We start from the raw sequence: 15,596 nt of genomic DNA on the forward strand, positions 1-15,596 counted from the left end.
GACACACATGGTGGTGTTACCAACTTATACCGTTAGCAGAGCAGAATAGAAAAAAACACATTTAATATCGGTAAATTTGGGTATATTTGTACTACAGAATATACATCTCTGTGTGTAAAAGTTCAGTTCTGCATAGTTATTGCCTTTCACTCCCATCTTGTGTATATTGTTGTTGAACAATATATAAAATAATTTTAAAATGATTTATGATTTGGGATGGTTAATGCATGTGTGACTTTTTGTATAGTTAGTGATTTCCTCTCCTGATAGCCAATCTGGTGTAAATAAATCTGTTATTTATATGCAGCTGTAATGCACCCTGTTATGGAAAAACTGTTAGAAGCATACCAATACTGGCTCCTCTTCTTTGCTTGCACGTTACTTCCCTGCTTCAAACAGCTTTCTGAAGCACGTCAGCATAACACTTCACTGGGAATTTCCACCCTAATCTTGCTGAGTAGAATAGATATCTGCCAGTCGCACACTTTCTACTGTGTAGCTGCCCAAGCATGTGAGAAACTGTTTTCCTCTCGCAAAAATTTGCACGATTTTGAATAGTTTTGTGTGTGTGTGTGTGTGCACACGCCTCATGCGCCTGTTTTCCAGCTGTTGGGGCACTAACCTGGGATGTGGGAGACCCAGGTTTAAATTCGTGCTCTGTCTGATTCACCTCTGAGAGGTGACTCGCTGCTCCAACTGCTGAGATATAATCAGTCTCTGTCTTTCCATTTTGTCAAAAAATTCCCAACCATATCTAGTCCTGACTCAGCTAAGTACTTCAGCACATGCATAACTTTAAGCATACAGTAAGCCTGAAGAAGTAAATGGGACTACTTGATCTTAAATTATGTGTATGTGCGTAAGTACCTTGCTGAGGCAGTTCCTAAATGTACAGATCCCCAAGCACTCTGTGTGTTGCTTCCAAGCGGTTTACGAGGGCTTGGAGGCAGTGAGGGATGATGCTGTTTGGCTCTGTTACCCTTCTTTCAGCCTGTTTGTGGACAGTGGAGCAACATTTTTGCTTCTAACCATCTCCCCATGCAGTAGAGTGGGTGGTAATGACCCCTAATGTAGTTTGTAATAAAGCAGATGTCCTTGAGCTTTAAACCTGGTGTTCAGGCCCATTCCCATGTAACTGTTCAGGTTACAAAGGAAACCAACATTTTATTAATAAAGTGTACATTGAGTAAAAGTGTGGTACCGTATGTTCAAAATGCTCCATAATAAGGATTAGCCTAATCTCTACAGGGAAAGTGTTCTAGGCAAAAACCAAGCATCTCTAAAGCTCTATTCCCAGCAGTCTTACTCTAAAACCTTTTCTCATTCGAAATAAGTGAGTCAGCAGACCAGCAATAACAAAGTAGGTCTGAAATGTATGATGACCCAAGTGAATATAGTGCTTTATAAATTATTTGCAAGACTTTAAAATCAATCCATCCATTTTATTCTGTTGTAAAGGAATGTTTTGATTAATACATTGGCCAGAAAGTAAAGCAGGATAGTAAAATTCATTTAACAAAGATTACTAATCACTTGATTTTGGGAATTTGGATTGTGTAATGCTAAATGCTAATAGTAGCACTTGAAGGTTAGTGTGGAGGATAATAACGTATAACTGGTAGAAGAAAATTCTTTCATTGTCTGGTGTTTAGATCATAAATGTTGATTCAGTTTGGATTGTATTCCTTTAATTATTTAGTATGAATAAATATTTTAAATAGGTGTGGTAAATTGTCAAGTATTTTCATTGTTTGGATGAAAAGATTTGAACATCTACTCCAAAGTACCAACAAACACCTGCAGAACCAAAGTGGATATAGAGCACCTGAACACATTCTGATTCATGAAATTAAAGCAGTTTACAGAGTTAGTAAGAAAAGAATATCACACTCTGAGGTTTGATGTCCTTTTCATGCAGAACAAAAGAGTTTCGATTCTTTCACTTCAAGTTTAGCCTAACCATTGTGTAGTAAGGGAGGTTTAATGAATCATTGTTTAACTTAGATACTGCCAAGTATTTGACAGTTAAATAGTCTCAAATGTGTACATAGCACTTTGCTGACAGACCCTTATTTAACTGTGATTAATTGGCATTGAATAGTTATTTAATTACTTCAGAATAAATCTAAGAACAGAGTGTGGTTTGATTAAGTTATTTAATGCAATAACATACATGAAATTGCTGGAGTGAGCACGTTCTCCACTGCAGCTTGCTACTGAAATTACACAAAGCGTTTGGGAGTTTCACAATACCAAAAATAGCAGGTTCTTTAGGCAGATTCAAGTACTCTTGCAACACTGACACTTTTTAAAAGATTTATGAATAGATTTATGGGAAGACTTTTTTTGGTCAGTGTAGGTTATTCATCTATACAATGTCTATATTTTTAGTAATTTTGCTTCTTTTAAAATGCTATGTGAAGATGATGTGATTCCTATTTGAATAATTCAGGTTGCATGCAGTAGTTGAGTTTGATAATTTTTCAAGCTGAAAATGTGGGTTAATTCTAAGGCAGGATTTTTGAGGGAACATACATACTACACATTCAGTGTCCTGAAAATACCAGTCCAAATGATCCATAGAACACTTACAGCTTATTTAAGGGACTTGGGGAAGCGTAAGGGAGCCCATAGAGATGGTGATTGGGTATGAGAGCCCCAGAGGGTTTAGAGAAAATATTTTTAGTAGGCCAGCTTTATAGTTCCCAGATATCAGGTGCAACAATCCTTTGAATCTGGGGAGCAGCCCTGGGCAAATTGTGTGTGAATGCTGGCAGAAAACATGTAATCGTGTTCTTGGGAAAAGTTTGAGAATTTTTGCAAGAATGACTAATTTTGCTTTCACATCTAGAATCTCTTCTCTTGCACAGTTAATAGTGCATACCCCAGCAACTAAACCATGTGCTATTTAAAAAGGAGAAGTAGACTTTTGTTTCTTCATATCTTGTGAAACAGTCTTCAATTTGAATTAGAAATTTAGGGTAATGTCTACACTGCAGTTAGAAACTCCATGGCAGGCTTGTGCCAGCTGACTCAAGCTTGCGGGGCTTGGGCTAAGGGGCTCTTCAATTGCAGTGTAGATGTACAGGCTCAGGCTGCAGCCTGGCCTCTGGGACCCTCTCACCTCGCAAGGTCCCAGGGCTCAGTTCTCGGGCTCCAGCCCGAGCCTGAATGTCTACACCGCAGTTGAACAGTTCTTCAGTCCAAGTCCCACAAGCCCAAGTCAGCTGCACAGGCCAGCCACAGGTGTCTAATTGCAGTGTAGACATATCCATATTGTGAATATGCAGTCTCTACGGATGCAACATCAGAATGGCAAATCCCTGAATGGGGCACTGAGATTTGGATGCAGACTATTCTCTGTGACTGGTCCCTGATGATGGAATTTGCTCTCTCTGGTGAGCTGTCATAGACTGAGTTTATTACTGTTCAGAGAAGTTATACCTTCTGTGAACTGGGTCCCCGGGCTTGATTCTGATCTCATACAGTCAGTGGAGTAACACTGGGGTAAAACCAGCTTTTGTGAAAGTGGGATTAAGGCCCATTGCTTTGTTTGTTTCTTTCTTCTGTGCTAGAAATGTTTTGTTTTTATTTGTGAAGCACCCAGATACAACAGTAATGGGCACTAGAATAACTAATTAGCAATAGGAGAAGGAAATATGAGCCTTTAGGAGGCAAACACTGCCATGAGCTTAATGATCACAGTCAAGCATTAGCAAAAGGATTGTGCATAAATACTGAATAGACAATAAACAACTTTGTACAATAACTATTGAAGGTTCCAAAATATTAAAATCTTGCAATTGTAGCTAGACCTGAATATCCTATTTAGGAATTGGTTGATCCAACTCCAGGATATTTACATTTCTTGTCTTTTCATAGGGTGGATTGTAGGAGGGCCCATTGCTTTCAAGTTCAGTCATGTTCATACACCAACTGTTTTTCTTAATCATATTTTAGTCCTTGTCATTCTACAGAATTACTATATTTACATTTGAATGTGAATTAGGCAGATTAAAAGATTTTTTCACATTTTATTGATAATGGCAGATTAATTTCTACTTTCCTACTAGCTGCTGTGTCAAAAACATTCTCTAAAAACATATAACAATTTTATAAGGCAATCACCAAAATTACATTTTTGGTATTAATTAGCAACTTGATTATCCATGAGAATTAAGTAGGAGTTTGTTTGTAATGTGGATAAGAGGAGGAGATAGATTCCTCTGGCGTGACTTTCTTATGGTTCACCCAGCGTGGTTTTAGCGTGGGTCTGTATGCATCAAAGAACTTTAGCCAAATGAGATGTTATTGTAAATGAGAATATTCTGGAACTTGTTCTTGGCAGTCATAATGAGTTTTGGTATTTTTGGTAATTTTTGTGTTGCATATGATTGCGTATGTTTTATTTTGTTTTAAAGAGCCAGAACAGAATTTTATTACTGTTGCAACGTAAAACTTTCTCATTCTCTTTATAGGGGCTGCAGTAGAGCTTTGAAACTTTTTGAGGTAGTGCAAAGGCTTAGTCACTAACCTCTACAGTAACAAACATCCTAAAAACTCCTTGAGTAACTTTCGCTTGTAAATTGCAATAAAAACCTGTCGGAAAATGGACAACAAAACTTCAGATACTGTTGGGATTGAAACTTCAAAGTGATAAACTGCTTTGTGATAGTTTGTGAGCATTTCAGTACTAATTCGTCTCAGCCTTCTACCCATTAGGGCCTCATCTACAAAAAGGACAAAGTTATAATAATAATAAAAAAATAATTGGAGATATACCAATCTCCTAGAACTGGAAGGGACCTTGAAAGGTCATTGAGTCCAGCCCCCTGCCTTCACTAGCAGGACCAATTTTTGCCCCAGATCCCTAAGTGGCTCCCTCAAGGATTGAACTCACAACCCTGGGTTTAGCAGGTCAATGCTCAAACCCCTGAGCTATCCCTGGTTTCACAACTGTGCTCCAGGAAGGAGTTGGCATGTGCTATCTACTCACTGAATCATGGGACATGACGAAGGTATTCCAGGTTTCCTGACGTTGTTAATGCTGACCCGCACTGTACTACTGGTGTGGAAGTAGCCAGTATGAAGGAACGTGCTTTGTGGGTGCCGTGCTGTGTATTATGGAATTTCCTCTGAGGAATAACCAAGATAATTCTGCTGCAATCTCTTATCACTATTACAAATAAACCAGATTAAAGGTGAATGCCAAAGCAAAATTTAAAACAGAGAGAAGCTCAGGCTTCTGTGCTGTATGTCCCTGCTAAGCAGGCCACAGGGGCAGTCTGAAGAGAAGTTAGCGTTAATTTTTTTTTAATTATCTTTTCCCTTGTGAAATCCTCTTGGTACTATGTGGTTCCCTTGAAGATATCTCAGAATGTGATGTTAGAGCTACCAGGAGTCTCACTGCAGCACATGCATTTCGTGGGCTGAGTCACCCCTCCTGTGTCAAAACCCCCATGAGGGGACCAAGGGGAAAGAAGCCTCCAAGAGGCGTCCCTTGTTGGAGTTTTCCCTGATCTTTCTGTTCCAACATGAAACAACTGGCAGGGCTCATTTGCAAATCTGGAGGATACCAGAAACTGCAGGATCTCTGCGCCATCTGCATGGAGACCCTGTGTCTCAGAGCTATCTCCATGCCCTTAGTGTGCCCTTCCTCTTCCTCTGCAATGGCTCTGCATGAACAGGGACACCTCCTGGTGATTCCCCATGATTCAAGGGCACCTCAGAATGGGTTACTGTGCCAGAATCAGTTAATTTTCTTGAGTACTCGTTACAAGGTTGAAAGAAGGATTGTGTTTCTCACTTCACCCCACTCCCACCCAATGTGGGGTTTCTCAGTCCCTGTTCTGTCCACAGCACAACAATCCTGACCCTGTGGACAGTCTTCTGTGAGGTACTAGGTAAGTGGGGATAGTTCTGTAGAAGGAGCTGTCCTTTCCCACTGTGTGGTGAGATCTGCATGGGGATTTTAGGGGCACAGCCTGGTCACATAGTGTTTGTGATGTCACAGAATAATGCACTGTGAGATATCTTCAGTAAACCTAGACATACCAAGAGGCTATCTCAGAGAGAGAAGAGAGACTGTTGAGAGAGCTGGTTTAAAGAAACATTTGTGAACTGAATCATCCTCTCCCAGCTCATCCTGGCTAATGAGAGAGATGTTCATCACAAGCATCTCTGTTTAACTCTGTTTTCATTTTTTAATTTGCAGTTCATCTTTACACCAAACTTTTAAGATCAACAGAATTTTCAGCAGAGGACCTGCTTTTGCCCCTCTACCAGAGGAGGATTTGGAAAGCACTGATTTTTGTCACTTTGCTCCAAACAAAAGACATTCCTTGATCCCTTCCCCTTATGATCCATGATTCCAAAAGAGAGAGAAACCAAATCTCATCACAAAATACATTAAAATAATAGAGTTAGCTAGAAAGAAAAAGAAAGAAAGAAACGTGAATGGGTCCACTTGCATAAACCCCTTATGGAAGGCAGGATTCTCATCCCTAGGTTAAGTGGTACCTTACTTCATGAGTAGAAGCATCAGTTTGTGGAGTAAAGTACTAATCTACCTAATGGTGGCAGAATGGTGATGTTTATAATTAAAGCTCTCTTGCTATGACTGAATTTTTTTCACTCAAGTAGAACTTAAGAAAATAGAAGAGAATAAATGCTTCAGTGATAACAGATTAAAAATGTTATTAGTTTTAATAAAGATCAGCATTGTCAAGGTTTTGAATAAATATAAAAAACATGCTGCATCGACATAAAAACATGCCGCATCAACACAAACCTAACTAAAATTTGATTTTAGTAATGTCTGCAATGTGAATTTAAATATGCTAAGATTTCTTTACTTTTTTCTTTTGTGAAATCTAAGTTGTTAAAAATCACAGAACTACAAAAAAGGATCATATTAGGCCTTGCGGTAAATGCATACAACTCAGGTAAATGTCAGCGGAACTTGCAAGCAGGTACCAGAGTCAGCCAGGTTATGGCCCATATTGATTGATGTATATAAGTATTAAGAATCTAGTCCTATAACTGCTTACTTATGTGAATAATGTTATGCATATATGTAAGGGTTTGCAGGATTGGGGTCTTCGGTTCTATCTAAATGATTAGTTTCAGACTGTTATGAAACATTTGAAATGATGGTGACCACACACTATAACTGTTAAATAAACAATTTACATCTGTATTAAAGAAGCATTCATTCAAAAAGAGCATTTTTATTCTTTTTCAGCAAAACATATTGCACTAGCTGTAAAAAAAGTCTCCTTTTGTTTTCAGAAGATCTCCTTTTTTGTTTATTTTCAGATGTCAGCCATTTTCTACTTGCTTTTCTTAAATTGTCTGTAAAACTAAAGTATAATGTGTTTTTAAAAATATTATTCTGATTTTTGAGAGTTTTTAAAAATTGTCTTAGGAAAAAAACCACAATTTCTTTTGAATCCTGTTTTCATAGGGAGAATCTTAAATCGTTTCTCCAAAGATATTGGCCATCTGGATGATTTGCTTCCACTGACAATTTTGGACTTCATACAGGTAATGTAGTTACAGTTTGAGAATTTTACCTTGGTACTGTGAATTTCAAGTCCTCTTTACTCAGTTGACATACAAAACCCAATAACTTATCTGCCAAAGTTTTAGTTGAGTGAATTTAATGAAAGGGCTTGTTTGTGAAAGAAGGGTGTGGTCAAAATTTAATATGCAAGTGAAAAGCTATCATGAGCAATAAGTGGCAGGTAGGAGTGGCTATACAACTTGCTATCCTGTCAAGATTTCAGCTCATAGTAGCTACATGCTTGGTAAATTGCTCTGGATTTGCCTCCAAGCAGTCTGGCAAGCATAGTGTGTTATGAAATATATCCACAGTAAAGAAACAATCAATTCACATGGCAAGATAGCACAGATTAACCTAATTATGTGTGTACTTCCACAAAGAAGCAAATGCTTACCGCACCATTTTGGATTAAAATAGGTGTGGCTATTTACAAAGAAAGGATTAGTAATAACAGGGTGAAAATAATAGTCTTAATAGGAACAAGAGAAAGAAGTTACTGCAAATAGAAAAATGTCTATAAGCAAAAACGATTTTAGTGACAATGAAAGGATTAAATTTATGGCATTACAGTGATTTTGATTGGCATCCCAATTAGTTCTTTTCATGAATACTTCAAAAGCAAAATGTTTACAAAAACAACCGCTGTATGCTAAAATATTCTTAATGCCTTTAGCCTTAACATTCAGAATTGCAGAAATTAGAGATGGAAAAGGTTGATTAGGCCATCTGTAGATTCATCACTCTACCTATTCAGAAATGTTTCCTACAGTAATATTACTTAGTGCTTTATCCAGTCTGTTTACGGTTGACTCCATGGAGGTTTCACCTATTTTTTCATATTGAAATTAAATGTACTTTGGGTTTGTAAAAGTTACTTTTAGCTAAAACACATTTTTTTAGAAAACACCTGTTTACTTGCCTAAGCAAGGTCTTAAGGTTGAAGAGCTTTTTGCCCTGCTTTTCAAAGCTGTTCAGTGCAGTAGACCCCTTTGGGAGGGAGATGGGATGGCTTTTTTTTTAATCTGCTCGCAGGACCTCCATTAGAAATTGTAAACACTTTTTACCATTAGCTGCTGTTTTCCTAACTCTTAATGTTAAGCTTTTGAATTTGCCTGGTTTCCAAAGTATACAAGAGATCTGTCCTATGCACAGAAGGTAAACAATCTGCTAGAGTGTATGTGTATTGGCCATTTATTTCTATCAGTTATATGGAATCAAAACTTTGTCTTTCTTTAGACTTATCAGCTATCTTTTATTAGACAGGACATCTTGCTTCGTTTCAATTGGTTTAGGCAATGCATTTGTGTCCTGCTATCCCGCTGTGTGCCCAGACTGTTCTGCATACTGCCCATTTGCTAGCCTCCTCTCCTGCGTATAGTATGCTTCTGCTCTTCCTACTGTGTACAGGACTGAGTAAGTCCAGGCTGCAGGCAGTGAAATGACCTGGCTTTGCTGCTGCTTCTGGTATTTGATTGGCTGCCCCTGTAATCAGCATGAAACTCCTCTCCAAAGCCTGGTGGCTGCTGCCAAAGCTGGAGAGAGCTGGAAAGAATTTAGGGGACAAAAGGAAAGGGGAGGTGTTGAGAAACTGAGGAGGGGAAAGGGAACAGAGGTGAACAGACAGTTGCAGGGGAAATGATGTTCCACATTGTATTCCTCAATTTAGGGTTAACATGTCCCATGTTGTCACTCATTTGAGAGTAGGGAAGGGGGTCTGTGTCCCATTGTGGAGTGTCTGGAGGTAGAGAAGTACAAATATGTCTTTCCAATTGGTGCAGGTAATTTATATTATTACATGCATCTTTCAAGTGCCTGCCACTGTAGTTAGTAAGTGCTCAGATATTACAGGCAAATGGAGGCAGATTCAGTGTACTGTATGTTTACTCAAACTGAACTGATCTGGGATGAAAGAATAAAGTATTTCTTTGTAAATTTGAATTTCTTGTTCTTTTGACTGTTATCAAGCCTCTTATCCATATTGTGATAACTGCAATTTGCAAAAGTTTCCTGCCCAAAATCTCATGTGCTTAGCTACTTAGTTCATCTCTTGTAAATAGGGCATTTAAGTAGTTGAAAGACAGGTGTTCTGAAGTTTGCACTGTACATGAAAACACACAAGCTTTGGGAACAGATGTATGGTATAGTAAAGTGGGAAAAAAAGGATTTTTTTAAATACACTACTTGTAGATGTCCAGAATCTTTACCGAAATTATTTAAATTATTTTTGTTGTACATAAATTTCAGTGCTTCCCTGTTCTGTTGGGCATAAGAAAAGAAGCCTTAGGTAGTTAAATCTTATTATAGGTTTGTTGCATTTAGCTATTAAACTTCTGAGCATGAGAGGAAAAACATTCCCTCTCTTTGTTAAAATGTACCACTGCTGAACATCGGTGATGCCTATTAGTTAATACATCTTGAGTTATATTACATTATTTCTCTCTAAGGAGCATAGATTTCTAGAGAGGATAACTCTTATCAATTATGATAAAGATCTTTTGTCACTTGTTTTGTTTGCAGGTGTCTTTTATAAGACTTTCTATAATCCCTTCAGGAAGAAATATTTTCTTTTTTAAGAACAGTATTAGCTAAGTATAAAAGCTCTGATCCCTACTATTGTTGTTGATTCTTTGAGGGACATTTCCCAACATTCATTGTTTAAATGGTTGTCAGGAGGAATCAAGTGAAATTTAATAAACAATGCAGCAACTGGTTCATCTTACTTTGTGTGTAGAAGCTTTTCTTGTGAGGATTTGCATTGAAGAAGTGGTCCTTGTTGTGAGTTATCGTTAGGGTAGTTTTGAAGCTTTCCAGTCCATTACTATATTAGCAAGTGTATATTTCATTTCTGAACAAATAAACTTAAATAAATAATTAAAATTTACTAGTTTCAAGAATTTCATATTTAAAAAGAATATAGATTTTAAGTGAATACCAAAAATTCCCAGTATTACCATAGAACCCTAATAAGATTTACACACTGCACTACAGTTCTAATTAACATGATTAGTCTAGATAGCTATACTGGATGAAAAATAATTCCTAAAACGGAAATAGTTACATTTATTTTGTCTGTCATTGGATAAACGAGAAAGAAATAGTTTGTTTATTTTTAAAAGAGAATAGAAATCTTCTGGACACGTAATAAAGAGTTGTTAGAGAAAAAATGAAATGGGGAGGCATGCAACAAGCACAAAAATGCTTAAATAAAGCCTTACTATATTTGGGTTCCACAGCTGACCATGATTTTCAGAACTGTGGATCTGAAAGGGCACCCAAAGTCAGCTCCTCATAGTCCAATATTTGAGGATTAAAGAGCAGGAGACTGTATAAATTCTGCTTCCTTTGTTTTGTGAAAAGGTCTGCTCAACTTGAGAACGAAGGTATTCAAAAGAGAAGATTTAGCCTTAGAGAATGAGGAAATTATTTTTTGCCTGCTACTTTGTAAATCTTTAACAGCGTACAGGAAAGGTCATGTTCGCTTGATAACTGTCTGTTGAAATAATTGCTTCCTTCATCCTGTAAATAAAAAATAGAATGATCTGTCAGAGCATACATTTAAGGATATATGCTGCTACACTGATATCAAATGGAGCTGTATGTGCAGACAGAGGGTAGGTTATTATACACCTCTACCCCGATATAACGCGACCTGATATAACACGAATTCGGATATAACACGGTAAAGCAGCACTCCAGGGGGGTGGGGCTGCGCGCTGTGGCGGATAATAGCAAGTTCGATAGAACGCGGTTTCACCTATAACGTGGTAAGATTTTTTGGCTCCCGAAGACAGCGTTATATTGGGGTAGAGGTGTACGTAACTGAGTTTCTTTGAATTTTACATTTACAGCCTGATTCAAAACTCATAAAAGTAAATAAGAAATTTTTCATTAACTTCAGTAGGCTCTGGATCAGGCTGTTAGTGTTCAAGGCTCCTATCCAGAAATAGGTGCACTTGTGTGGGCCCTTATACCTCTGATGGACTCTGTGTGGGCATAAGTTTCAATGCCCGCTCATCTCTTTGAAAATATGTGCCATATTTATTAAATTCATAACTGATCATTTACATTTACTGCTATGTTTGTTATAGTGCAAGCTGATTTTTAGAAAGTTAGTGACTTAAACTAGTACATGAGTGGAAATAACTTGAAAAGCAAAATGAAGGTAACAGTGGTTGATGTAAGCCCATATACTTTGTTAGTCAGTTACCTTATAACACTTACCCTCATTCTTCCTTCCCCTTCCTTTCCTGCTATTGTTTACATTCAGTTGGGACATCCTGTTTTCAGCTAAGTTGTAAGCTCTTCAAGGCAGGAACCATGGATAAAATTTCAAAAGTGCATTGATGACTTAGGTGACTGATTCTCATTGACTTTCAATGGGATTTAGACACCTAAAATTACATAGGGTTCATCTACACTGTAAATACAGTAAAGGGTTAGTTCTTAACTCAAGTTAGCTAACAGGTTAAGATAGCAGTGTGGACATGAAAACTATTATCTTGATTTTGAAGCTCAAGGTAAAGCCTGTAGGGGAGCCTGGGGTTGCACTTGAGTGCTAACTTGATTAAAAGCTGGGTTGCAGTGTCTTTACTACTATTTTTTTCTGAGTTAGCGAACACCTTTTTTTGCACTGAAAGACATCTTCTTAGATTCATCAGAATATTTTACCTGTTTATATGTTTGTACTGTATCTGGCACAATGGGACTTTCATCCTGAGTGGGATCTAAAAGTGCTACCAGAATATAAATAATAGTCACAAATATTCTTCCTTTAGTGAACAATAAAACTGATCAGATTTAAATAAATAAATAAATGGGCTTAAGGATGTTCAATGCCCAACTTCTGTTAAAAGTGAATAGGACTTGGGCACTCAGTTCCTTTAGGCTCTTTTGAAAATCCCTTCTAAGCTCACTTATTATCCTAGCCAAAATTTCCTGACTCTATGGGTATGTCCACACTACCCGCCGGATCGTCAGGTAGTGATCTATCGGGGATTGATTTATCGTGTCTCGTCTAGACGCGATAAATCGATCCCCGAATGCTCTGCCGTTGACTCTGGAACTCCACCAGGGCTAGAGGCAGAAGCGGAGTCGACGAAGGAGCCGCGGCCATCAATCCTGTGCAGTGAAGACGGGAGGTAAGTCGATCTAAGATACGTCGACTTCAGCTATGCTATTCTCGTAGCTGAAGTTGCGTATCTTAGATCGATCCCCCTTTTCCCCCCACCCAGTGTAGAATAGGCCTATCTTTAGCACGGCGGGGCACAAGGTTCCAACCTTGTGGAGCTCATTGACAAACTGGGGCTTATCATTTAAATACACTGTGGTTAAAATATTACATCTGTATACAACTTAACATAATAAGTTCATATATTGGCTTTTTTTAATTGGAGAAAGAATCCAGTGGTGGAATATTATAGTACTCTTAGTTTAATAGAATGTAAGGTATAACATTATATTAAATAACATTTTATATACAATAGACCATATTTTCAAAAGTGGCTACTGTTTATGATGCCTTGATTTCCGCATGCTCAACTTGAGACACTTTAGGGGCTTATTTACAGAGATGGTGAGAGTCCATATCTCATTAAGTTTAAATGGACTTGTCGGTGCGTAGCATCCTTGAAAATCAGCATTTTAAGTGTTTCAAGTTGGGTTCGCAAAATTAGTAGCCATTTGAAAATGTTGGCCAGTATGCTCATCTTCATAAAGGTCTACGGAGTCTTCCATTTCCAATAGCTTCACCATTTCATGCCCTTTCTCTTTTTATGTTCCCTTTCTTCTACAATAGCCACTAGTTGGTATTTAAAGTCAGCATAATATAGATGTCTTAGTTTATTGTCTTTTTGATAACAAAATGTAAATCCTCTATGATTTCATTATTCATATCTAGATAAATGAATTGCTGGTTTAGTTTCCAGCATATTTAAAGATGATAATTTAAAAGCAGTATTTCCCACTCATTTTGATTTTACCCTATGCTGGATTTTAAAAACTCAAGATTTGTTTTGTTTCTGGGGAACACTGAACATGTGAACTATCAGCAGCTGCCCTTGGTAAAGGGCAGTGATTTATTGAGGAAAACTGAATTGCAAAACCTTTTTCTCCCAAAATCAACAGCTTGACTGAGCTTAAATAACTGACTTTTCATATCCTTTCATCACATACAAAGACCTAATCTTGAGACTACTTGAGCCACCAATGTAGGCTTTGGCTAAGACCACCGCTGAATGTGTCATTCCCTTCTCACCACACACAAAACACATTGACTGCAGCTTTATGAAGTGAAAATACTGAAGAAAAGGAAAATGTGAAGAAGGTGTCCACAGTCATTCCTTTAAAAAAATAGCTGCTGCATCTGGATATTAAGAACAAAAAGTGCCTAAGACTGGAATAATAAGCTAGGGTCACTTGCTTTCATAGGTGCAAAAGAGTGGAACTGCCTTTACTTGTTTCAGTACCACTGACCCTTGCATTTTATTGTTTGGCAATGTCAGGGAAAGTGTGTAGAAGGAATTCCAGCATCTTTTAGCTTTACAATGACTTTGTCATTTTGTGATTCCTATAGTTTGTTTCTACCCCCCGCCTCAAACTTAGTCAGGTTTTGTATTGTAAGATAATTTTAAGATATTTGTACATTGGATAATTAAATAAAAGTTCTTTGCTAAAAGATGATGTAACTTGGTTCAATTTTTATGATATTTTAAAACATCAAAATAATGAGGATATCAAAAAATACCCAAGGACTGGGATCTTTGTTAAATGTCTGTCTGTTCTCTTTGGTAAAGCAAGCGGTACAAACATGTGTCTTTTGTGTGTGTGTTGTTACATTCTGATTTTTTGAGTGATATTAGGTGCAAAGATTCTGTGATTTTGCCATTATAGGAAGTTTAGCTAAAAGAGCACAGTAAATAGCAGCATGGTGACAGTTAATCACGGGGGACTCTCTGAACCTTTTTCTGCTTGCATCTACTTGTTCCAGTTTCTCTTTTCCAGCATCCATGCCACAATGGATCAGTTAGTATTTAACATAAGGCTAATTAAGACTTATTGGGACGGGGGACGAAAATAAGAGTGTGATTTTTACAGGGCTATTAGAAGATGGCACAGGCATTTAGATAGTTATATGATGAGGTGGAAATGTTCATTTAAAAAAAGAGATGATTCTGTAACTTGTTCTGAAAAGCAGAATATGCATGCATGCAATAAGCTTTATTACTATAGCGGAACAGAAATTTAATATAAAATATCAAATAATGCAGATAACTACTTCAGTATTTTCTGGATTTTGTTCTTGTTTCATATCCATTCTATTTTTGAATAAAATAAATTATTTATTCATATGTGGAAGAAGACAGTACACAAACATTCCTCTCAATTATTTTGCATTTATCTTTTGCCCTTGATGACTCTGTTTCTCTTCCCTAACTCTTTTCTTCTTCATTTTCTTTTCACTTTCTTGTCTTTTTCTTTGTGTACTTCTCAGCTTTCAACAATATACTGTACCTAAGTTATTTCTGTGATTTTTCTTAATGAATTAGGGAAAAGCAGTATTTTGAATATAGTACCTCTTAGTTCCTTGAAAAATAAAACTAGCTTTCATTTGGTGATATATGAACTCTTTTTTCTCTGTAATTTTCTTGGTCTAGAGTACTAGAAGTCTTGTGTGATGCAGTCTTTTGGCAAGATTTCTAGTAATTCATGGTTTTGACTGGTTGCAAGCAGTGGGAATATAGCAAGGACAGCTTTTCTCAAAGTATTTTGGTGCCTCTGGATGAAACCAAAAGGTGCTGAGGTGCACAAAACTACTTTAAAGTTAAATGATTTTTTTTTCCTCGACAAAACTACCAAACAAAGGTTCAGTTCTAGTTTTGGATGAAGATTTAGGTCAGCCCTTACCTTTGGCTTTCATATCCCTATTTTCCTTCCCAGCTTACTTTGGGACAGATCTTTAGCTGGTGCAAATCAGCTTAGTTGCATTGAAGTGTACCAGCCTTTTCATCAGCTGAGGATTTGGCCACCCAGAGGC

The 15,596-nt window shown here is 37.4% G+C and overlaps 1 protein-coding gene across 4 annotated transcripts in view; it reads left to right on the forward strand.

Annotated features, from left to right (window-relative positions):
• The window catches only part of ABCC4 (ATP binding cassette subfamily C member 4), a 228,647-nt gene that overhangs the window by 145,953 nt on the left and 67,098 nt on the right, over nucleotides 1–15,596 (forward strand). For all 4 annotated transcript variants that reach the window (XM_045009855.1, XM_045009864.1, XM_045009873.1 and 1 more), the window contains one exon: nucleotides 7,466–7,545. In XM_045009855.1, the coding sequence (XP_044865790.1) occupies nucleotides 7,466–7,545 (80 nt within the window). The remainder of the gene's footprint in view (nucleotides 1–7,465; nucleotides 7,546–15,596) is intronic.

Source organism: Mauremys mutica, chromosome 1 (assembly GCF_020497125.1).
Source record: "Mauremys mutica isolate MM-2020 ecotype Southern chromosome 1, ASM2049712v1, whole genome shotgun sequence".
NCBI classification, from domain to species: Eukaryota; Metazoa; Chordata; order Testudines; family Geoemydidae; genus Mauremys; species Mauremys mutica.